Raw genomic sequence first — 24,726 nt, 5'->3', positions numbered from 1 at the left:
GAAACAGAATCCAGCAGATCTAACTCATCAGGCGCCTGTGCTGTGGGCACACATCCTGCTGATGATCCTGACACTTGCCTGCGGTAGGAGAACAGCTCCCTGCAGGAAACCAAGAGGCCAGTTTCTAAAAGAGCACAAGACCAGTGGATTTGCTCTAGAAGCCCCCGAGCAAACACTGGCCGAAAGGCAGTAAGGTCTGCAGTTTGGGTGGAGAGCAGAGGCGAGTGGTGCTTAGCTCACAGGTGAGAGCAGAGACGCTGCACCCTCCCGACGTCCCCTTAACACGTCAAGCCCAGCAGTATATGTCTTAGTTTGCTTTCTAATGCCGCGGTGAAATGCCAGGACAAGCAACTTGGGGAGGAGAGGGTTTATTTCAGCTTACAGCTTATAGTCCATCAATGAATTCAGGGCAAGAACCCAGAGGCAAGAACTGAAGCAGAGGCCGTGGAGGAATGCTGTTTACTGGCTTGCTCAGCCACCTTTCCAGGGATGGCACAACTTCCGATGAGCAGGACCCTCCAACATCAACTATGAATTGAGACTATGGCCCACAGACTTGCCTGCGGGCACTCTAATAGATGCATTTTCTTAATTGAGTTTATGTCTTCAGACCCTATCTGTATCAAATTGACAAAAACTAGCCAGCACAGTACAGTTGTGAGAAAACCCAGAGAAGCCTTCACAGTGCTTCACAATCTAGACTGCACCAGAAAAAGTGAAGAAAGGAAAAATGACAGGGGGAAAAAATAACCCACAAATTGTAGAAAAAGAATTTTTTTTTTGCAGACCGTGAAGCAAGGTGCTGGACTCGGAAAGAAGGGAAACTAATGAGGTTAGACCTTTACTCACCCCAGCTACACACCTAGACAGTCCCAGGTCATGGTGAAGGGAAGACAAGGATCTTCCTAAGGTGAGGAAGCAGTTGAGAAGTTGAGGAAGCAATGCAGATTGCCCAAGAAGAGAGGCCTGTGCACGCTGGAGGTGTGCAGCGAGTCCCCCTGGACTGCTCGGCTGATATGTGGATGCAGATACTACAGGAAATAGGAAAGAACCCTGGAAAGAGGCGTGCAGGATAACGTCTAGAGGTTACTTGGGGTTGGGAATAGTAGGGGAAGTTCACAAAACACAGAACATTCCATAATGTACTCTGAAGGATGATGCCAAATTAGCCCTCGACTACAGGCCACTCTTGCCTCCAACTCTGACCTACAGAACGTGCAAGCAAGCCTTGTTGAAATGATTGAGCTGTTTCTAAGAATTTAATTCTACCTCAAAACAATTACGGACTCCCCATGTACCACGTTCTAACAAGGTGAAAAATCCGTATGGCTAGCTACGAACCAGATGCTGCTGGCAAATTCAGAGAGGATGAAAAATGAAATCCCAGAGAAGGAGGGGGAAAAAAATCAGTAAAGGCGAGCCTTAGAGATGATGTGAATGTTAGCATTCGTAGTCAAGGACATTATAACATTTTCCATATGTTCAAGAATGCAGAGAAAGCTTGGGAACTTAGGGAAAGGCTTGGGGAATGTAGAAGGAACTAGATATAAAAAGAATTGTGTCTGAGATGAGAAAATACACTGGCTGGTTCATCGACCAGTTAGATACAGTAGAAAAAGAGAGACGTGAACCAGGAGATGTATCAATAGAGACTATTTAAAATGAAATGGAGTGAAAAATTACTAGGAAAACAGCAAGCAGGGCATTATTGAAGCGTGGGACTTCTGGCAGCCTCATCTGTAATTGAAAAAGAGAGAAAGGAAGAAAAATATTTGAATAAGTAACGTCCAAGGTTTTTTTCTTCTTCTAAATTTGATTAATACCCAGAGATCCAAGACCCTCCACAAACCCCAAATTAAGAAAGGCTGTGAAACCAGTGTGATGCATCCCTTCTCTTCTCCAGGCAGGTGGCCTGCAGCCCCACCCCCACCCCACCCGGAGAGCCTCAGGCAAAACAAGGCTTCACCGGGCAGAGCAGGCCTGGGCTCAGGCAGGAGGCGGTGGGGGAAAGGCAGGTGGTGAGAGCTGCAGCTCAGGGAGCACTGTGAGCTTGATTCATGTAGGAGGCTGTCAGGGAAGATGAATGAGGAGAGAGAATGGGGCCTGTGGCCCGTGGTTCCTCAGAGAGTCGGCTGCTGCGAACATTGCCAGAGGTTGTTCCTACTGTTCCAAAGGGCCTTTGCTCAGGCTGGCACATTCCTTCTGGTAAACCCCCCTCTCCGTGGGTGTCATGGAGACTCGTCACCTCCACCAGCTCTTCCTCGGGGGTCTGACAACAGGTGAAGAGCTGCTGCAAGCCTGGTCCACAGCCATCCCTCACTAGGGGTTTCCAGATCAGGAACAGAGGGGATGAACTGCAGTCCCTTTTCCATGCTAATGCTAAAGATACCCTACCGGTTGCTGGCGGCCATGTTGGAACGTTCTGATGAAAGCTCGCTTGGGGAAGGTGAAGCCAGCCCGGGGGCAGTCCGCTGGGCTGCTGTGCTTCTGGCAGTCCCTGGAGCCCTCTACAGTCGGCCCTTCCCTGTATTTGAACCTAAAACCATCTGTTGGGTTGGGGGTGCAAGCCCAGCTTGCTTAGCATGGGTGAGGCGCTGGGTCTTTTCTCTTCAGCACCACAGAAAACCGAAACAGCCACCAAATAACTAATCGTGTAAATTGCCATTTGCCTGCACCAGTGCAGCTGAAAATGCAGGACACATCGCGTTGTAACCAGACATATTCGTTATTTGGACTCCCTCTGTTGGTTCCCGCTATGGTAGCAGCAGCAGCCTGCCTGGGCGCCAAAGCAATTACGTCATCACCTGTCGCCAGGTGCCTTCCCACTGTCAGCCGTGCCACACGTGCACCCCTTAGACGTGCCCGCCAGGCAGGCTCATTCTCTTGCCTCTTGCCTCTCTTCTTCCTCTTGTTTCTTCCCTGTCTCTCTGTCTGTCTGTCTGCCTGCCTCTCTCATGTCCCCACTCCCTGCTCCCCCAAGAAACCGCTAGCACTAACTCCATCGCCCCTGGCGTGTTCACTTAGTGGTGCATCTTGGCAGGGCCCTCCCAAAAGGTACCCACTTCGCCTTCCTTTTTTTAATCCTTTCACCTTCTGTCCCCTTCTTGTTCTCAGTGTCCAAGTCCAGTGAAGTTCTTGATACTTCTGTAGTAACAGAAACCCACGATCACTTTGACTGGCAAGTCCAGAATGAGAGCATCCAGTCTTATGTAATTTTCAGTTCATTCAGAGCTGTAGTTCTGAAGCCAGATGTGGTGGTGCACGCCTCTAATCCCAGTGCTCTGGAGGTAGAAGCAGGTCTCTGAGTCTGAGGCCAGCCTGGTCTATAATAGCAAGCTCTAGACCAGCCAAGGCTACATAGTGGGACCCTGTCTCAAAAAAAACCAAAACAAAAAACAAAAACACAAAACCCCACAAAGTTGTAGTTACTTCTCTACCCTCATTAGGCCTGCTTGCTATCTGTCTTCTTCCTGCGCTCTCCCAATCGCTGGCTGCCCTTTCTGGCTTCCCTGGGATAGCTATAGAGGAAGAAAAGGAAATCTGTGGGAGTGTTGCGCTCTCTGGATCCTGCATGTGTTTAAAGTTGACTCTTGGGGTGCTCCTATAGGCGTTTGGCAGACTCCTGCTCATCGTGGGTTCCTCGCCTCAGTCTTAGTGTTCATCTCCACAGCTCCTGGGAATCTGGATGTCTGCTTTTGCTTTTGGCTGCTGAGGGCCTATCTGTGAACCCTCTTGACCAGTATTTTCAGGTTTTAGGTGGAAAATCGAGCCGTTGGGCGCCATTTGTAGTTGTAGTTTTCTCCAATCCCGCTCAGACCTGCAGCCACTCAGACCCAAATAAACACACAGGCGCTTACATTATTTAAACTGTTTGACCTAATGGCTCAGGTTTCTTGTTATCTAGTTCTTATATCTTAAATTAACCCATTTCTATTAATCTGTAAGTTGTCACATGGCTTGTGGCTTACTGGTACCTTACATTTTGCTTCTTGCTTCTCATGGTGATGGCAGTGGCTGGCAGCGTTTCCTAACTCAGCCTTCCACCTCCAAAAATTCTTCTCTCTCCTTATCTCGCCTGCATTATACTTCCTGCCTGGCCACTGGCCAATCTGTTTTATTTTTCAATCAATCAGAGTAACACATTCACAGCATCCCCAGCACTGACCCCTTTGAGGTGGCATATCAGATGTTTCCGTTATGGTTCATAACAGTAGCAAAATTACAGTTGTGAAATAGAAACAAAATAATTTTATGGTTGGGAGTCCCCACATTAAAGGCTCAAAGCATTAGGAAGGTTGAGAAACACTGGTCTAGGCAGATGTTTGGGGGAAGGAACTGAATATCCCCCTAGCTCACTGATGGGAGCACAGGCCAGCCCCCACGCAGCTCTCCTGCTGTGGCAGCTCATCTCACAGTGCTTCTAGACTTGCCAGATGGGAAGCCCTTCTGCAGGCTGCCCATGTGTCTCCATGCTTTGAGGGGCATGTATTAAGTGTCCCTTGCCAACCTGGAGTGAGAGACAAGCCAACGCACCTGGCCTTCCAGAGATGCCGGATTCATAACAGTTTTCCTCAAAGGAGTTTTCAAACTGTCTCCTCATCTCTGACAACTGGTTTCCTGTATTTAAAGTGAGGAGGGTCTTCAACACTCTGTTTATATGTGAGAGTCATTACTTTAAGAACTAGAGATGGGGCTGGAGAGATGACTCAGCCGTTAAAGGCTAGGCTCACAACCAAAAATATAAGAACTAGAGATGGCCCAGTGGTTAAGAGTGTTTGCTGCTCTTAGAGAGGATCTGAGTTTGGTTCTTGGCACCCACATTGGGTGGCTTTACTGCCACCTGTAACTCCAGCTCCAGGGAACCTAATGCCCTCTTCTGGCCTCCTCAGACACCTGCACGCAAGTGCTCATACAGACAAAAAGACACACACACATACACACACACACACACACACACAAAGTTAAAAAAAAAATTGGTTAAAAACTTGACTGAAAATTTCTTTTCACATTAATTTATTTCTGCTTATGATTGTCATGACCAAGTGATTTTTTTAAGAACAGCCAATGATATCTAGGGAGCATCTGTCCACTCGTCAGATGCCAGTCTAAGGCAGTTTGCTTAGTTACCATGCTGGCCAAATCCTGCCATTGGCATGTTTTGGTTTCTGTACACCATCTATATAGATACTATTTCTTCAACCTACTGCTCATCTTTATAGAGTGATGAATTTTACCTTAAAAACAAAAACAAAATGATCAGAGGATTGGTAACTCCCCAGGGCTCAATTCCTAAGGACTGAAGAGAATGTTCTGAAACTTAAGTCTCTGAGGATAGACTAGGAAGACCTTGGAAGGGACATTCTTCAGAAATGCCATGCTGGCTGAGGATGTAGCTCAGTAGCAGGGTGCTTGCCAGGCACATGTAAACCTTGGGTTTCATTCCCATTACTAGGGTGGGCTGGAAATGCAGTATTCTTATTTGTTTGTTATAGAACTGTCTCCTTCCCTCCATGTGTGTGCTGTGTGCCGTGTGTGTGTGTGTGTGTGTGTGTGTGTGTGTGTGTGTGTGTGTGTGTGGTATATAGGACAGAGTTCAAAATGACATTAGAAAATAACCAATTATTGTAATTATGGTTACTGTTCAGTAACTGTGTGTGAGAAATGTGATAGTTAATTTTGACTGTCAACATGATGGGACTTAGAATCACCATGGAAGTCAGCCTTTGGACATGTCTGGGAGGGAATTTTTAAACTAGATTAATTAAGGTAGGAAGAAACACCTTGAGCTGGGTGGCACCATTCCATGGGCTGGAGTCCTGGACTGAATAAGGAGGAGGTGCCACCTGAGCAGGAACCTCTACTGCTCCCTGCCTCCTGACCATACCGTGCAGCCACCTCAGGCCCTTCCCACCAGGATGGACTGTGCCCTGAACTGTAAACCAAAATAAACACCCACCTCTTTAAGTTACTCAACAAGAAGATGAGTACTAACATGGGGTGATAATGATTTTTTAAAAAGACAGTTCAATAGAATTCTGCCCCACTTCCATCATTAAGAATTGAAATCAGCTGGGTGGTGGTGGCGTGTGCCTGTAATCCCAGCACTCAGGAGGCAGAGGCAGATGGATCTCTGAATTTGAGGCTGGCCTGGCCTACAGAGTGAGTTTCAGGAAAGCCAGGACTACACAGAGAAACCCTGTCTCGAAAAGAAAAAAGGGAAAAAAATTAAAACCAGAGCCTTGGACATACTAGGCAAGCTCTCTACCACTGAGCTCCATCCTCAGCCCCTTTAAAGTTTTATTTTGAGATTTGGTCTTGCCAAATTGCCCAGGCTGGCTTCGAACTTACAATAACAACCTTCCTGACTCAGACTCCTGAGTACTCAGGATTATGGCGGTGTGCCACTATGCCCAGCTTGGGTTTAATTTTTGAGACACGTAGAGAAATTGGTATGAAGTGTCACTCCAAAGGGTACTGCATGCTTCCTCCCTCATCAGTGTTGTTCTTGCTTGGCTCCTGACATCTGGGTTGACAGCCAGAGGAAGATCTTTTCCGACTTCCGGGAGGAGTCCCCTGGAGTGTGGTACACTGTGTGTGCTTAGGTCTGAGGAACAGCAGCGTAAAGGCTGTCCCAAGGCAGCCACCACACAGGGACAGACCACAAGTATCGGGCAAGCTGGTGATGTTTCTTTTTCTTAGAATGCCAGACTACACGTGTTGAAACGATATTCGACTTTGAAAGCAACTCTTTTCCGTTGTATTTTTAGTTTTTAGAGTTGAAGCCTTTTTGGTTTTCTTGCTGTTTTTTTATAAGTTCCTAATTATAAAGTAAAGCCCCGTCTCTATCTGAATCAGAGAAAGGCTACAATTATCTGAGGAAAGCTTCACGCCCTAAGGACATTCTCTTGGGAGACCAGCCTTCCGTTTCATTTTGTATCCTCGTTGAGATTTTCAGTGCTAAGATGACTTCTCTCAGGTTGAAAATAAGTAAGCACACTTGCTGAGCAAGCGTGAGGAGCTGAGTTCAAATCCCTACTACCCACGTAAAAAGCAAGGTGTGCCCACCCATACCCATAACCCTAGTTCTGTGGGAGCAGAGACAGGAGGATTGCTGGCACTTGCTGGCCAGTAGCCTAGCTCCAGGTTCAGTCAGAGACCCTATCTCAAGGGAATGAGGTGGGGAGTGACAGAGCAGGAGACTGGATGTACTCCTCTGGCCCCCCACAGCCTGCGTGCCCCTCACATTCACACACACACACACACACACACACACACACACACACACACCCCTCCTATCATAGCCCCCTGACTGTAATATCCAGGTGCCTGTCTTAACTGCCTCACAGAATGATTCTGTGATACTTTTTTTTTTTCAAGACAGGGTTTCTCTGTATAGCCCTGGCTGTCCTGGGACTCACTATGTAGATCAGGCTGGCTTCCAGCTCAGAGATCTGCCTGCCTTTGTCTCACGAGTGCTGGGACTAAAGGCATGTGCCATCACTGCCTAGTTCTCTGTGGTACTTTTTGATGGGCATGAATTCTCTCTCTTGACCGTTCATTGCTTATTAAAATTTGAGTTCCTCAAAAACCTTTTTGCTCAGCCTTTTCTGTTCTGAGTTTAGGTTTTGGTATTCCATTTTGGCCTCAGAGTGAGCCAGGCCGGCTGACAGCCTCATTCATAAGACACCTTACTTAGGCGTTAGACACTCACTGCCATCACTGAGCGGTGGTGGAAGCCACAAACTCCATGGCACTCACATCATTTTCCTCGTGCAGAAATGTTTTGGAGGCCACAGACAATATCCTTGAAGTGAAATACTGGGGTTCTCCCGCTTTATGGAAACTCTGAGCCATGAAATCCATGCTTTGTGTTTCACTTGAGCTGTGGAAAATCTTGGAGACAGATCTGAAATCCGTAGGAGGCACACAGGGCCCGAGGACAGTCACTTGTGGCATGCTCCCTCAGCTGCACTTTATTACTTTTTATATATGCCCCCCCCCAGTCCTTTCTGGAAGCCCATGGTCTACACAATGTTTAAAACCATGTCTTAGTTAATTTTCAGTTGCTATAATAAAACACCATGACCAAGGCCACTTACAGGGGAGACCAGAGCCTGGCATGCAGGGGAAGTTTGGCAGCAAACAAGCGTGACAGCTAGAGGTGGGGCTGAGGGCTCCCATATGCAACCTTAAGCAGGAAGCAGAGAGGGCAAACTAGGAATGGGATGAGGCTTTGAACCCCCAAAGCTCACCCCCAGTGATGTCGTTCCTCCAGCACGGCCACACCTCCCAAGCCTTCCCAAACAGTGCCACCAACTAAGGACCCAATATTCAAATGCTGGAGCCAATGGGGCACATTCTCACTTAAACCACTACAAACTGCTTTAATCTCACTTTAAAACAAGGCAAAATATTAAAACGCTAGTGGCTTCATTGTATTATAAACATCTTGCCAGCAGTATTTGTTCTTCAGTCTCCTTTTTATGGTCTTGGATCCCACAGTCCTCCATGGTTCCCACACTGAGAGTTGCTGCTATAGATCTGAGGATCTCATGGCTGACACATCTTCACTCCAGTTAGCCCGGCCGTTCTAGTTTGCTTTCTGTTGCTGTGATAAAACATTGACTAAAGCCAGCTTGGGGGCCCAGGGGTGGTGGTGTAGGCTTTTAATCTCAGCACTCTGGAGGCAGAGGCAGACGGATCTCTGTGGTTCAAGGCCAGCCTGGTCTACAGAGCGAGATCCAGGACAGGCACCAAAACTACACAGAGAAACCCTGTCTTGAAAAAGAACAAAACAAAACAAAAACAACAGTTTGGGTTTGGAGGGAGGATTTGTTTCATCTTATAGGTTATAGTTCATCATCAAAACGAAGGCAGGAGTTTGAAACAAGCCACGGAGGGTGGATGCTCTTACTGACTTGCTCCTCATAGCTTGTTCAGTTAGCTTTCTTTTAGACAGTTTAGGCACACCTGCCTCGGTATGGCAACACCCACAGTGGGCTGGACCGTCCTATATTAATTAATAATTAGGAAAAAATTCTTCATGAACCTGGCCACAGGCCATTCTGATAGAGACAAATGAGATGCCCTGAGATAGCTGTGGGTCACGTTGATAGCTGATGCTAACAAGAAACCGGCTCATTGAACAGGCTCCGTACTCAGAGCTTTGAGGAACCTCTTTCTTCAGAGGCCAGTCTCGGGTTTACCAAGTTTCAATTTCAAGCACCATGTTTATTCCAGACCTTTATTCTGAGTTAGCATAGGACTGGATGGTCGGGAAGACCTAAAAAATAGCTGCTTCTGAACCTGGCTCTTCAGACAAAATAAATGTTCCGTGGATGTTACGTGGCTAAATTTGGTTATGGCACATGTGTTTCTCTCTGCTCTTTGAAGCATTTGAGTTACACGTTCCTTTCCAAGCACTGTCTGTCCCCGTGGTGTAGATCTGGGAATGCGACCCACAGTGGCAGCAACGGCTTGCCTTCATTTTCTGCTTTTCCTTTTCAGAGTATGATCGGCTGGGTTTCCTCCTGAAGCTGGACTCGAAACTGTAAGTAGACTGGGAAAATGCTTTGACTCTGGGCAGACATCTGGAAGAGCTGGGGTCTAGCTTGGAAGGGTCATCCGCTTACCCCTTTAGTTTTGGGGGGACTCCTGGGTTTTCTGTCCTCAGGTTGCAAGCAGAATCTTCCAGCATGTTACTGTCTACAGGGGCCTGGGCAGGATGGGATGGTAGGTACAAACTAAGGCCTTGCATTAGGCTGGCACAGGTAGCTCGTTACAGAAGGCCACTGCAGGAGCTTGAGGGGCTGTAGGGCACTGGAATAGCTTTTCCAACAGAGTGGGAGTGATGGAGAAATCGTCACAGATGCCCTCCCACCAGGCAATCCTGTGCTCGTTTCCCAGTTCTGCCCATGGAGCTCCTGTCTTTCCTCCCACAGGCAGACCTTCCAGTCTGCTTCTCAGAGGTTTGGTACCCCCGCCCAACACTGCCTCTCCTTGCTAGGCCGCTTGGAAAACCCCAAGATCACTTACTTTCTACACCAAATTGTGTCTTCTGTGCTTCCTTTGAGATTCCTACCCCTGTTGCCTGCCAACTGTCTGCCTTCCTATAATTAACTCTGTGATGATTATTAATTTATTAAGGGCATGGGCTCAGAGCCAGGCAAAGCTTGGTTCAAATCCCAGATTGCCACTTACTGAACTTGTGCTCTCGGGCAAGCTCCTTTGAGCCCATTTTGTCTATAAGATGAAGACAGTAGACGTACTTTACAAGTTCTTATAAGGATTTAATTGAAGTGGTTCACTCAAGGACTTTCGAGTACTGGGTACCCTATTCTCCAGCATTCTTTCTGGTCTCTCCGGTGCCTAAACAGCATAGGTATAATTTTGTTAGGCTTTCAACAAACCCTGAGTGCTTGGATAGATGGATGGGTGGTGGGTGGATAGATGGGTAGATGGATGGATGGGTGGAGTGGCTGGAGAGACGGATGGATGCAGAGATGAGTGGGTGGGTAGATGGGTAGATGGATGGATGGGTGGAGTGGCTGGATAGATGGATGGATGCATAGACTGATGGAGTGGCTGGATAGATGGATGGATGCATAGATTGATGGAGTGGCTGGATAGATGGATGGATGCATAGATGGGTGGGTGGATGGGTAGATGGATGGGTGGGTGGGGTGGCTGGATAGACGGATGGATGCATAGGTGGATGGATGAACACAAACCCATTTGATCATTGCACTATGAGTTGGCTCTCTCTCCGTTCTGTTTGTTCATGCCCTGTTCAGGACCACTCACATGGTTGATGCTTACTCTCGTCTGTTTCAGCCATTTTGGTGCTCCTGAGTCCCTAACTGAGATGGACATCATGGAAGATCAGAATCGCATCTCCTTTCTTGCTTTTTTGCATAGGGTCTTATACACAGCTCTTCAGATGGTGGTAGTCACACCTCCATAAATCATCCATGGGAGGCTTTCCTGTGGAACTGTCTGGCAGCCGGCCCCTTTTCCTGGAATCTAGAATCCTGGCTATCGGTTCAGGCATTGTAGCTCTTCCAGCTGCATCCCAGAGGCAGCTTCCAGGGAAGAATTGTCTGATCTCTTTTTACAAGGCAGGCAGAGAGATGTTGGGCCCATATTAACATCTAGGGTGTGGGCCTTGATTGTGCTAAAAAGAGTTGCAGACTTCCCTCTTAAAAGTGTCTTCATTCAGTGCTCTGAACAGAAAAACAAAAGAAAACACATCAAGTATAAGCCATAAGCAAGTAAAATGCCACCAGACCAGAAAAGAGGCAGTAATTAGCCAGTCGGATCGTATGGATGAACAAAGGAGATGTTACTGTGGACATGCCAACCACAGTGTTTAAGCTGTCTTCGGCAGTGAAGGAGGAGGACACTCCTACCCTGCTGTCTTGACAGTGGAGCAGTGTGTGGGATAGCTCCATGTGTAGTTTGCTGTTGCGTACCAGGCCAGTCCCATGAATTGACTGAGGGGACTTGGACTTTGGCCAAGAAATTGACTGGGCCCTGTCTTTAACTCCCACCATGAGGGGCAAGCTAGACCCTCCCTGCCTCCTGGTGCACAGGCTTTTCCATCCACTGCTTGCTTCTGAGGGAAACACAGATGTATTCAGGGAGAGGTTTCTTAGTTAAGGATTCTGCTGTGGGGGCAATCCCTCAGCCATATTTCCATCTCTCCTCCAGAGCCTCTTCTGGTTGTGTGGTATTCCGTTTCTGATATATAGGAAGGGACACGGCATGGATCAGAGCTGGGCCTGAGTTCTGCCTCTGCTCCTTAGTGTTACGTGACCTTAAACAGCCCATTCAAGCTTTCTGAATCTCAGTTTTTTTCTTATGAAAAATGTAGACTATTCACTTACATTCATTGTAGTCTGTGGAGAATAAAAGAAAGCATTGTATAATCTATTGTAAGCATACAAATGGAAGGATTTCTTTGTGTTTATCTTAATTCGGGTTAATTTAACTTCTTGAGTATAAAAATATGTGTGTTCTGTAAAATGTCAGCTGTTTTCTCTTTAAATGTTGCCTCTACACCACTCTACTTTTCCACACTCCCTACTCTTCAAAGTTAAATTTTAGAGCTTCCAGTCCTAGCCTCTGGGTCTATTAACTTCTCCATATTTGCTACTTTTTGACCCTTTCCATGCTAAACTGTAACCCAGAGGACTCGTGTAAGAATAAACAAGACTTGACTCTGAACCCCCAGGCCAGGATTAAAGGGAATTTACCCCAGCTCTGAGTGGATTAGGCTCAAAAGTCGGCAGACAAAAGCCCTCGCTGTTCATTGCCAGAGTCTCATGCTGGGGAAGCCAGGAGCTCCCAAGCCCACTCTAAAACACCCCAGATTTGGCAAGTGCTGCCAAGCACCTGGCCGGAGCACACTCAGACCTTCTCTAGAAAAGGATGGGAACTCCTGGCAAGTAACCGTTCAAGGAAATGAGCAGTTCACAGAAAGAGTGCCGCACACGGGACAACTAACCACCGTTGGTGAGGACCGTGACAAACAGCAGGTCATGGGCCGGAGAGAGCGCAGAGACTTCTCAGGTTGGAATGGCCGGTCATAAAACAGTTCTGTGCACCACACAAGACTGAACTGCGTAGGATTAAGAACTGTAAAATAGGACCCTAGATTTAAAAAAATGAAGAGGACCAGCAAAGTGGCTCAGCCAGTAACGGTGCTGAGCCTGCCCCCTGAGTTCATCCCCCGAGCCCACATGGTGGGAGGAGAGAGTTGATTCCTCAAGTTGTCCTCTGGCTTCCACATTCAGGCCACAGCACACGCTCACCTACCATGACCACCCAATAAATAAACTTAAAAAAAATAAAAATAAAAGTGAATGAGCTTCTAGAATTCAAAGCTGCAGTAGCCAAACTTGAAATCATAGTGGAGGAAGTTAGCTGTAGAGACACAAATGAAGACAGTCAGCTAGAGGATAAGCCAGGTAGCAAAAATTTAAAGGTTTGGGGACGTTCTTTATGGCCCCTTCCCTCCCTCCCTTCCTCCCTCCCTCCCTCCCTCTCTCCTTCCCTCCCTCCCTCCCTCCCTACCTACCTACCTACCTACCTTCCGCTCTCCCTCTTGGGTATGTGTGTGCTGTGTTGTGTGTGCTGTGCTTAGAGACCAGAGGGAGATGTCGGGTGTCCGGCTCCATCACCCTCCACCTTGTCCCTTGAGAGGACCAGTCTGTCATTGAACCTGAAACTCAATGCCAAGTCTAGCCTTCGGGAAGACAATACTTTTTGGTAGCTAAAAACATAAATTATGGGTGTCAGGCATGACGGCACACACCTATAATCCCTGTACGTGGAAGTCAACGGTAGGGGAATCTTCAGTTCCAGGCCAGCAGCCTTGGCTACATAACAGTTCAAGGCTAGCCTGGGCTATAAGGAAGACAAAAAAAAAAAAAAAAAAAAAAAAAAAAACAGAAACAGGGCTGGCAAGATGGCTCAGTAGGTAAAGGCACCTGTTACCCAAGCTTACTGACCTCAGTTTGGTCCCCAGGAACCACACGATGGAAAGAGAGAACTGACTCCTGTAAGTTGTCCTCTGACTGCCCCTCAAGTGTCCATACCGACACACAGTAAATAAACCAATAAAAATGTAACTAAAAATTGTAAAACAAAACCAAAAAGAGGCTCTAGAATCGGCCATGGATTTTAAATGCTCCGGTCTTCATCTCATTAGCTCTAACCTTGGACTTTTGTTTAATGACTAAATATCAGATTCCCATAACAGTAATGACCCAAGAGTGAGATGCAGCCTCCCCTGTATCTTTATCCGGGTCTTTTATCGGCTTACCGCCGGGAAGACAGAACTTCCAAACAGGACCTGTACTCTGCATGCCTCTGGCTCTGTGCCTGACTTCATTCGTGCATTCATTCATTTAGCAAATACATCCTGACACCAACTATATGCTAAACCGAAGAGTCCAAGCCACGTTAGCTTAGTGAACAGAGCAGGAGTAAACGGCAGCAACAGGGGCGGCGTTGCTGGGGAGCGTGAGCGATGCACGTTTGTTTCTAAAATAAGCGTGGTTGGTATCTATGCTGATGGTTTGGACACCAGATAGGGTATGGAGGCGGGCCAGGCATCCCCAGGTGTGCGGTGTAGAGACAAAAAGCCGCCTTCACGGAAGGCAATAGCAGTGGTGTTTTCAGAGGGGACCTGGGTTTCTCTGAGAGCAGAAGGTAAAAAGAACACTCCCCGAGGAGGCTGCAGATACAAAGGAACGATGGAATGCGATGGAACCTTAGAGTAAGGAGCAAAATGAGAGAAAATTAGGTCAAGGAGATTCAGAGAGCAGCGAGTTGAAGATGAGAAAGCTATCAAGAGAATCGTGGGGAGAGTGAGCAAGATTAATAAGTAAGATGTGAGGCCAGCAAGGTTGTGAGTGATGTTGGCCACAAGGTTGCCCAAGAACTGATCCCACCTGCCCCCAGGGCTGGCCATTAGGGCTCATAGCCACAGCCTGCTTTCAGGAGTTCAAGTTTGGTCCCTTAGGAGTTGCAGGCTGTCCGAAATGGTCTGCTAAAGCTTGCTTCCCATGTGGGAAGAGCTCAGAGACAAACGTCCCATGCCAGCAGAAGGGTGGGCACTCCTCCTTCATTCAACAGAGATCTTGAGAAGTTACTATACAGTAAACAGAATGTTGTGGGGGCTGGAAAGATGGCTCGATGGTTAAGAGCACCCACATCCAGTGGTTCACAACCGGGGGTAGCTCCAGCTTCATGGAATCCAATGCCTTCTTCTGGCCTTCATGGGCACTCACACACATAGTACACACGTAAATAATAAAAATAAATCTTTTTAAAATGTTGTAAATAAGTTCCCATACCTGCGAAGTAATGTGTGCTAGGGAGGAAAACGGTACAGCAAGGGCTGCTGTGGAGGACACTGCATGTGTAAGAGGACGATGCCTGCAGGACTCCCTGGGAAAGCAATGTTTCAGCAAGGGTTGAAAGTGGTGATGTAGAAGCCCCATTCATCCCTATCCAGGGCATTGTGTCCTACCCAGAACCCTAGGGAAATCTCAGGCTCAGGAATATGACACTGTGAGTCAAGAAGGTGCCTGCCCATTAGTCCTAGGAGACAGCCATCTGGATGCCTTGGAAGAACCAGATCCTGGTGGTGGAGTGTGTGGTTGCTGAGCTCCCATGAGCCTTCTGGACATTGAGTTGATTAAACTCGGGTTTTATCTCTTTTAGCTGGGTTTGGGTAGGTGTTCTGTGGAAACTGTCTGATGTACCGTGTGGTGTTTTATAGCTACCAGATGTGCAGGTGCGAAGAGACTTAAATGCTCAGTCTAAGTTCATGAAGAATTCCATGTGAAGACAAAGGTATGAAACCAGCAACTTTTAGCCCCCAGAGCCCCTTGAGAACCAGGCCAGTTGAGAAAGGCCTGTAAACATGGGCCAGCCTGAAGTGCTGCTGCAGGAGGCTGAGTGTGGCAGTGCTGACTGTCTTCCCAGCTACTCGGGTGGCCAAGCCAGAGGGTCACATGGTCAAGGTCAGCCAGAGCTACCTAGTTATAGCTGTCGCAGCAGCAACAGCAAAGAAGCATGGGAACGAGAAGGGAGAGGCAGCCAGAGGTAAATCTACTGATTCTAAAACGGCCATGCGAAGTTCTGCCTTATGCCCAGTGCCATGCTGGGGAGTCTGTGTTACTTCTTCCTCATAACAGTCGTGTATATGACCTCATCCATCTTACCTCATCTGCTTCCTGGTTTTACGAGTCCTCTACCTGCTGATGGCTCCCAAGTTTTTATCAAACCGAATCCTTTTTCCCACACTTCAGAGTCATTGATCCAGATCCTTCTTCCCTTGGCTGTGTTTTTGGCTTCTCACAGTTCACATATCTAGAACCAAGCTCCCATATTCATAGCCTCGCCTCCCAGAATCTTTCTTACCTCAGAGAATAGCAGCTCCATCTTCCCAGTTGCTTGAGTGAAAAGCTAGCACGTCATTTCTCTGACTCCGAAATAGAACTATCAGCAAGCCCGGCTGGCTTTTTCTTAAGTGCAGCATCCCAGATCCAGCCTCCTCCTGCCTCCAGGCCATCAGCATCCCAGGTCCAGCCTCCTCCTGCCTCCAGGCCATCAGCATCCCAGGTCCAGCCTCCTCCTGCCTCCAGGCCATCAGCATCCCAGGTCCAGCCTCCTCCTGCCTCCAGGCCATCAGCATCCCAGGTCCAGCCTCCTCCTGCCTCCAGGCCATCAGCATCCCAGGTCCAGCCTCCTCCTGCCTCCAGGCCATCAGCATCCCAGGTCCAGCCTCCTCCTGCCTCCAGGCTATCAGCATCCCAGGTCCAGCCTCCTCTTGCCTCCAGGCCATCACCCTGTCCAGACAGCCTCCCCTACACACCACAACTGCTCTCCAGCTGCTCTCTGCTCACATGCTTGCTTCCTGGCATGCACTAGTCAGCTTTCTGATGAACTTCAATGGAGGAGATGTTCATTCTTGCTCATGGTTTTAGAGGTTTCTGGTCATGGTTGCTTGGCCATGTCCTTTTGGGCCTGTAATGAGGCAGAACCTCATGATAGCCCATACATAGTGAAGCAGAGATGTCACCTTGTAGCAACTGGACAGCAGAGAGGAAGGGGTTAGGATCCCAGCATCCCCTTCAAGAACATGCCCGAGTGGATCTAACATCCTTCCACCAGGCTCTACCTCAAGTGCCCTCACCAGGGAGCAGGCCTTTAACACTTAAATATTCAATGAATATTTAAGAGCTGAACTATAGCCTTGACCTCCACATAGAGGCAAAAATGATCTTGTTAAAAAGTGAGGTGATGTTGTGATCTGAACTCCTGTGATCAGGACCTTCTGATGGCTGCTCGGTTCTCTTAGTGTGACTCAGATATTACAAGCCTCTGAGGGGTGGGGATCTTGAGTAGACCCTGGGTTCTTACAGCTTCCCTTCAGGTTTATTATTCCATATAGGTTCTGTACTTGGGTGCCTCGAGTCCCCCAGGCCCCTTCCTGCCTCCGACTCTTGGCATGTGCGCATCCCTTTAATGGCAGCAGAGGCTGCTCCCTTCCTTGCCCATTTACCCACTCTTGGCTCCTGCTGACATTTCCTGACCACCCCCACCCCTCTCTCTTTTCCCTACAGTGCTGGGAGCTGAGCGCAGGGCTTTACCCATGCTGGGCAAGCGTTCTGTGGATGGACTGTGACCCAGCCTTTATTTTACTTCTCGTCTTGAGACACTGTCTCGCTCCCTAGGGTTTGAATTTGGCCTCATGCTGCCTCTGCCTCCTGGGTATCTGGGTTTGTAGACCTGGGCCAGCAGGCCTGATTCCTCGTCACCGTGTCGATTTTCTCTGGAGCGCTCACCACCGTTGGATGCTCCGCACATCTTGTCTCCTCGTTCATCGTCTGCCCCCACCCACCCCGGAGAGCACAGGGCTGCCACTTTGTTTCCTCCTCTGCTGTTGCCTAGCACCTGTTGCCTAGTGATTGCCCAGTACGTACTTGAAGGATGGATGCGTGAATTGGTGGATAACTGCATGAAGTAGATGTTACTTAAATGCTTTTGACAAATGAGAAGATGACAGGGGTGGAGCAAGCAATTTAGTCATGTCAGAGAATCGCCTCAGCCCCCACTGGCCCTCCCCTCCCAGCACCACTCTTCTTACATCTCCACTCACTCACTCTTTTCTCTTTTGTTGTGTTTTGTTTTGTTTCGAGACAGGAGTTCTAGTTTTGGTGCCTGTCCTGGATCTCGCTCTGTAGACCAGGCTGGCCTCGAACTCACAAAGATCTGCCTAGCTCTGCCTCCCAAGTGCTGGGATTAAAGGCATGCTCCACCGCCACCCGGCTCACTTACTCTTTAAAAAGTCAACTTTTTTTCTCTAATTTATTCGGTTAGTTTCTGTTCTGCTCGCTTTTCTGTTGCTGTGACAAAGCACTGACCAAAAGCAATTTGGGAAGGAAAGTGTTTATTTCATCTTACACTTCCAGGTCACAGTCCATCACTGAGGAAAGTCAGGGCAGGGACCTGAGGCAGGAACTGAAGCAGAGACCACAGAGGAACTCTGCCCCCTGGCTTGCTTCCTCTAGTTCATGCCAAGACGGCATTTCTGAGTTGGGCTGTGCCAGGTTGGCTGCTGAAGCTAACTCGGAGAGCTCCATACTTAGTTTGGGGAACTGTAGACTTTATAAGGGAAGGAATGGGCGCTGGGTTCACAGGGGTATCCACAGTGCCTAACACAGTGTGGTGGTACCCAGTGAACAGTGCAGCAAGTGTTTGGTAAATAGAGAGGATAAGAGCAAAGTGGATCAGTGTGCCAGCCTTTACTAAGAAATCCAGTGAGGTCTGCTTTTTAGGAAGTAGATTGGTAAGAAATGACAGGTGGCTCCTGCCTTTGCCTACTCCCGAGTTCTGTCTCTGCTGGAGGGTCTCTCGCCCCATGACCCACTGTCACAGTTACAATGACTTCAAAGAACCCAGCATCTCTTCCATACTTTAATGTTGCGTGAATCCTAAATGGTCTTATAATAAAAACCCAGAGCCAGATATCAGGGTGAAAGCTGAAAGATCGGAGAAGCAGAGCAAGCCACAGCCACCACCTCTTACCTCACCAACTCCTCAGCCTGAAGGAGAGTGAATTCCTGTCTCCTCCTGCCTTATATTCCTTTCTCTGCCCAGCCATATCACTTCCTGTCTCAACCTTCTTAGTGCTGAGATTAAAAGTGTGTGATCCCAAGTGCTGGAGTTAAAGATGTATGAAACCACTGCCTGGCTCTGTTTCCCTTTTAGACTGGATTAATCTCATGTGGCCCAGTATGGCCTTGAACTCACAGAAATCCAGATGGATCTCTGTCTCTGCCTCCCGAATGCTAGGATTATAGGTGTGTGCCACCACTGCCTGACCTCTGTGGCTAACTCTGGCTGGCTCTGTCCTCTGGTCTTCAGGCAAGCTTTATTACAAGCAGTATATCACCACACTTTAAAAATCGAGGGGGAGAAGGTAGGATGGTTTTCTCTTGGCTCCAGGCAAAGCAAAAGTGTGAAACTAAAGATGCAAGAAGGCAGCAGAGAAACGCACCCGAGAATGCAAGAAACACAAAGTTGTAACCTGGCTAGCAAAAGACATGGTTCTTTTTAAATGATAACTTTGAAAGTGGACAGGTAATTGAACATCTGTGGAGTCCAGTGGGGCTCTTCTACACAGGGGTGCTTTTGTTTATTTTTACCTTGTGGGTTGTTCCATTCACAGGACTTAGGCTAGCCATCATCTCAGACATGTGTCATTTCTCTGTGACAAAAACATCCCAAACCCCTCCTCCGGCTTTGTCAGAGTGTGTGAAACGATGTTAACTGATGACTCTGTGTACTAGAACACCTGAGCTCACTTCCTGTCTGGCCATGATTGTGTACCTTTTAATCCATCTCTTCTCATCCTCCTCCAGCCTACCTCACCTGTCCCTTGCTCTCCCAGCCTCTGCTAAGCCACTTTGCTTCCATTTTAGATGCTGCATGTGAGTGATGTCATGCAGGGGAAATGTAGAATTCCGTCTTGACTGTAGCTCACATGGCCAGGGCCAGGGCAGCACAGGTCCAGGACCTGGCTAGGCTCTCTGCTTCGTGTGTGCTAGCCTGTCTCACAGCTACTGTCCAGAGACTGCCTCTTGGACATCTTGATACCTGGGTGGCCAAGACCCAAAGAGTGAATCTCCCAGGGTCTCTCTTTGTACAGTGGTTCTTGGTCCTGACTGAATCCTGGGGTCACCTAGGGATCGCAAAAAATGACAGACGTCTGCGCCCCAGCCCTAGAGATTGGGAATTCACTGTTCCAGACTGTAGCCTGGGCAGCAGGAGTTTTAAATCTTCCCAGATAGGTCTAACATGCTGTGGAACTGAGAACAACCACTTAAGATTCCACTTCCTATCTGAGAAACTCCCCCAAGTGACTGTCACCAAGAATACGTGCCTTACATATAAGCCATGTGTGAACACAGTGAGTCACTCCTGGGGCCTGACCTCTCAGGGGGGCTGCTATACTAAGTCAAGCTTGGAACTTCCTATGTAACAGTCCCCTGACTATTCTGTGGTATTCTATGTGCCAGGGTCAGAGCCTTGGAGGGATAGCTCTATACTGTCACTGTAATCATGCCCAACTACAGACTAATCTATAATGTAGGACCAGGGTAAAGGACTTGTATTCAAATGTACAAAGAGCTCTTAAAACACAACAGTAAGAAAACCACCAACCCATTTTAAAAAGGGCGGAGGACCAGAACAGATACTTCATGAAAAAGATGCGCGCATGGGCACTGGAGAGAAGGCCCAGCAGTTAAGAGCGTTTGCTGCTCTCATAGAGGACCAGAGTTTGGTTCCCAACACCCGGGTCAGGCACCTCACAGCCACCCATAACTCCAGTCCCTGGGGCTCTGACAAAACTCTTCTGGACTCCACAGGCCAGGCACCTGTGTGCATGTGCATACCTATGAACACACTCATGTAAATAAAACAAATCTTAAAAAAAAAGACATACAGATATCAAATAAGTATGAGATAAGTATATAAAAATGTACTTACATTGTATGTCTCAGTGAAAAACGGTTTAAACAACGAAAGACTATCACACACCCGTTAGAGTGACCAAAATTTAAAAAATGAGAGCGAACCCTGATACTCTCCAATGTGGGCAAGGAGGTGGGACAGGAATTCTTCCTTATTACTAATTCGAATGCAGAACGTTCTGGCCATGTTGGCAGTGTTTGGCAGGACTTCCTAAAGCCAAATACGGTCTAACCAGATGTGCTGGCCACCATCCTCCAGGGTAGTTACCCAAGTCAGTTGAAAACTTACGTGCACACAAAAGCTGCTCATGAGTGTGTATAGAAGTGATGCCATGATTGTGACAAACCAGAGCAAGGCGAACAACTGGTACAGCCACACAGTGGAATATTCTTCAGCAGGAAAAAGAGAGGAGCCGTCAGTCCTCACAGAGACATGGCGGGTAAAGAAGCCAGGCTGAAGGTCTGCACACTGTGTGGTTCGAACTACATGACATTCCAGGAAAGGCCCAACTGTGGCGGCTAAAGAGGACCCAATGGCCCCAAGTGGAAGGGAAGAGAGGAAAATGATAACTAAGTCTGTATTTGCCAAAACCCAGAGAACAGCAGTTCTCAACCTGTGGGTCATGGCCCCTTTGGGGGTTTCATATCACATATTTACGTTTCTCTTCATAGCAGTAGTAAAATTACAGTTATGCAGTAGCAACAAAATAATTTTATGGCTGGGGGTCACCACAACATGAGGAACTGTATTAAAGGGTCGCAGCATTAGGAAAATTGAGAACCACTGCCGTAGAACCTTATTACACAAAAAGTGAATTCTAAGGAACTGTGGGCTTTAATGAAAATTACGGACTATGATTCATCAATTACAACAAATGTACTATGTTAATACAAGACATTAGTAATGCGAGGAAAATAAAGTGCATAACTGGGTGGTGGAGGCGCACGCCTTTAATCCCAGCACTTGGGAGGCAGAGGCAGGCGGATCTCTGAGTTCGAGGCCAGCCTGGTCTACGGAGTGAGTTCCAGGACAGCCAGGGCTACACAGAGCTCAGAAAACAAACAAACAACAACTAGAAAGCGTATTAATTTTTAATAATCAGCGTGGAGTGTAGATTAGCAGGAGAGCATATGCTTATAATACAGGGACCCTGGTTCATTCATTCCCATCACCAAACCAAAATAAATGTGTGTTTATAAAACCAAGGGCTTTGAAATCGGAAGATCTTTGTATTAGTTACTGTGATAAAACACCATAACCAAACCAACTTATAAAAAAAAGAGCTTAATGAGCCTACAGTTCCAGAGGGTTAGAGTCCATGATTGCAAAGCAAAGGCTTGGTGGCAGGAACAGCTGAGAACTCACATCCTGATCCACAAGCAAGAGGCAGAGAGAACACTCCAGGAATGGCTGGAGTCTTCTGAAACCTCAGAGCCCAGCTCCAGTGACACACCTCCTCCAACGAGGCCACACCTAATCCTTCCCAGACAGTTCCACCAACTAGGGACCAAGGATTTAAACACGATCCTGTGGAGCAATCCCATTTAAACCATCACATTCCACCCCTGGGCCCCCCAGGCTCATGGCTATATCACAATACATTGCATTTAGTGCAACTTTCAGGGTCCCCACAGTCTTTCAGTCTCAGCACTGTTTAAAAGTCCAAAGTTCAATGTTTCTCCTAAGTCTCAAAGCAAGCTCTTAATTGTAACCCCCTGTAAAATAAAAACAGCAAATTACATACTTCCAAAGTACAGTAGCACCAAATATACATTACCATTCCAAAGGGAAGGAATCAGGACGTAGTTAGGAAACACTGGGCCAAAGCAAGACTGAAAATCAGCAGGGCAAACTCCACATTACCACAGCCTTGTGTTCCCATCTTCCTCCTGCTCCTGCCCAGCTGAATGTCTATATTTCCTTACTCACAGAGTGATGATGTCATCCACCAGTTCCACTGAGTGATTGAGGACTCAACAATAATGTAAACTAAAGGAATCAGGCTCAAATCGCCGGCAATGCTCAATGTTTGCCGATTGCATTCCTTCACCATCTCTTGTTCTGCTTCTCCAAGTAGCTGAGAGTAAAGCGTCCTTCCTCTTGGTAACCAATGCCACCCCTTAATGCAGGCCTGCTCATCTCTCCCCTAGGCAGACGCATGCATTGCTCTGCTTATGAGTCCTCCCATACAGACTCCTAGCAGCAGAACCATGATTTGTTCTCACAGATTGCACAGCATTCCAGACACATGCACACCCTCTCTATTCTGGCCTTTGTATATATTGTGTCCCCTGCTGAGAACGCCCTTCTGCCCTCCCAGATCCCTAGGATAATTGCCTTGTCTCCCCACACCCTGTGCATGACTCTGCTTGTGCTTATCCTTAAAGGTTTTTTTGTTTTGTTTTTGTTTTTGACTTATCTTCTTGCCTCTGGGTTATCAGCATCTGGAGAGCAGGAGCCAACATGGAAGCATCAGTCTCAAGTGTTGTACTTCTGAACCAATTCCTCCAGAGCACCTTGGATGGGGGTTGGGGGTGAGCATGCCCATTGAGGGCCCCCTTCAAGCAGAGTGGTCTTTTAGAGCTCTCATTTTATTTTTAAAGTTCTGTGCTCTATTCCATAATATATATGTGTTGCTCTTATATAGAATTCTCCATCAAGTTTATTTAAGTGTATGAGTATTTGCTTGTGTGTACATATGTGCACCATGTTCATGCCTGGTGCCTGTAGAGGTCAGAAAAGAGTGTTATTTTCCCCTGGTACTGGAATTACAGATGAGCATGAGCCTCCATGTGGGTGCTGGGAATTGAACCTGGATCTTTGGATGAGCAGCCAGTGCTCTTAACTGCTGAGTTATCTCTCCAGCCCCTCAAGTATATTTATTACTCCAGTAAATATACCCACTTTGAGAAGCCTGGACCTAGTGGACTTAGGGACAGTGCTGTCTGGATATGATGATAAGAACCCATCTGATCTTGCATAGGAAAATCAGACACAAGTCTTTTTTTTTTTTTTTTTTTTCTTTCAGAGCTGAGGACCAAACCCAGGGCCTTATGCTTGCTAGGCAAGCACTCTACCACTGAGCTAAATCCCCAACCCCCCGACACAAGTCTTTACTGTGACTTTAAATAAGAATCTGTTGAGACTTAGCCCTTCTGTGGTACTCGCATAGATGCTGGGGTGCCAGCAGATGACAAGCTTGTGCATACAAATGTTGGTCTATCGAGCAAAAGTTTGGAGCTGGCAAGCGGCTTAGAAGAATTCAGGTAACAAAAGAGAAAAGAATGGTTATTTTCCTCTGTATTAGTATAACTCCGACCATCCAGATGGAGCTAGGAGCAGGGAGGTGGAAAGAAGTCAGCCTTCCTACAGCAGGAGCTGTGACTGACAGGTAACTTCCTCAGAGTGCTCTGTCCTACCTGCCAGCACTCTATCTTCCCGCCAGCCCTCCTGCTCTCTTAAGAGCCACAGAAACCATGCAGGAGAGCGTGATACTTGGTCGAGTCTTTAAGATTCAGCGGTGCCCAACCTTTTCACACTGCGACAGACACTGTCATCTATGAATGTGCTGGACCACATTTACCGACGTCATGGGATGCACATGCCCTGGGGCCGCATGCCAAAACATACATGCTTAATTCAGTGCTCTTTCTACCAAAGAAACTGGGATTTGTAAGCAGGAGGCAGACCAGGGGCTCTTGCAGAGGACTCAGGTTCGGGTCCCATCACCAACTGGCATAACCATCTGTCTGTAACTCCAGTTCCTGGGGATCCAACACCATTTTCTGACCTCCATGGGCACCAGACACATGCACAGATATGCATGTAGGCAAAACACTCATACCCATAAAATAAAACAAATCTTTAAAAAAATTAATGAAAAGAGCAAGGCTAGTGAGGTGGTTCCGCAGGTAATGCCTCACCACTGAGCCTAATGACCTGAGTTCAGTCTCTAGGGCTGACATGGAAGGATGGAACTGATTCCTGCAAGTTTACTCTGACCTCCACACACCTAGCTCCCCCTACCCACCCACAATAAATAGGTCAGCGCGCTTACCTTAGAGTGAGGCCGCTCTAGGGGCATGCAAAGCCCCAGCTGCTTGAGTAAACCAGTTGCTGGGGCCGTTGAGATGGGGTGGGTGTTTCTGCCAAGTATCTAGGTGGTGGGTGGAA

The 24,726-nt window shown here is 47.7% G+C and overlaps 1 protein-coding gene and 1 long non-coding RNA gene across 3 annotated transcripts in view; one reads left to right on the top strand and one right to left on the bottom strand.

The window, feature by feature from the left end:
- St3gal3 (ST3 beta-galactoside alpha-2,3-sialyltransferase 3) overlaps positions 1-24,726 on the top strand; it is a 224,744-nt gene that overhangs the window by 105,787 nt on the left and 94,231 nt on the right. For both annotated transcript variants that reach the window (XM_059254844.1, XM_059254845.1), the window contains exon 4: positions 9,508-9,550. In XM_059254844.1, coding sequence (XP_059110827.1) covers positions 9,508-9,550 — 43 coding nt within the window. The remainder of the gene's footprint in view (positions 1-9,507; positions 9,551-24,726) is intronic.
- LOC131903953 (uncharacterized) lies at positions 10,269-17,464 on the bottom strand. Its single transcript, XR_009377633.1, has 3 exons — positions 17,361-17,464; positions 15,934-16,604; positions 10,269-11,222 (listed from the first exon to the last, which is right to left on the bottom strand). It is a non-coding gene; the product is annotated as an uncharacterized LOC131903953 (long non-coding RNA).

This window comes from Peromyscus eremicus, chromosome 2, assembly GCF_949786415.1.
Source record: "Peromyscus eremicus chromosome 2, PerEre_H2_v1, whole genome shotgun sequence".
Classification (NCBI taxonomy): domain Eukaryota; kingdom Metazoa; phylum Chordata; class Mammalia; order Rodentia; family Cricetidae; genus Peromyscus; species Peromyscus eremicus.
The sequence above is the reverse complement of the archived record's forward strand: the minus strand, read 5'-3'. Positions and strand labels throughout refer to the sequence as shown.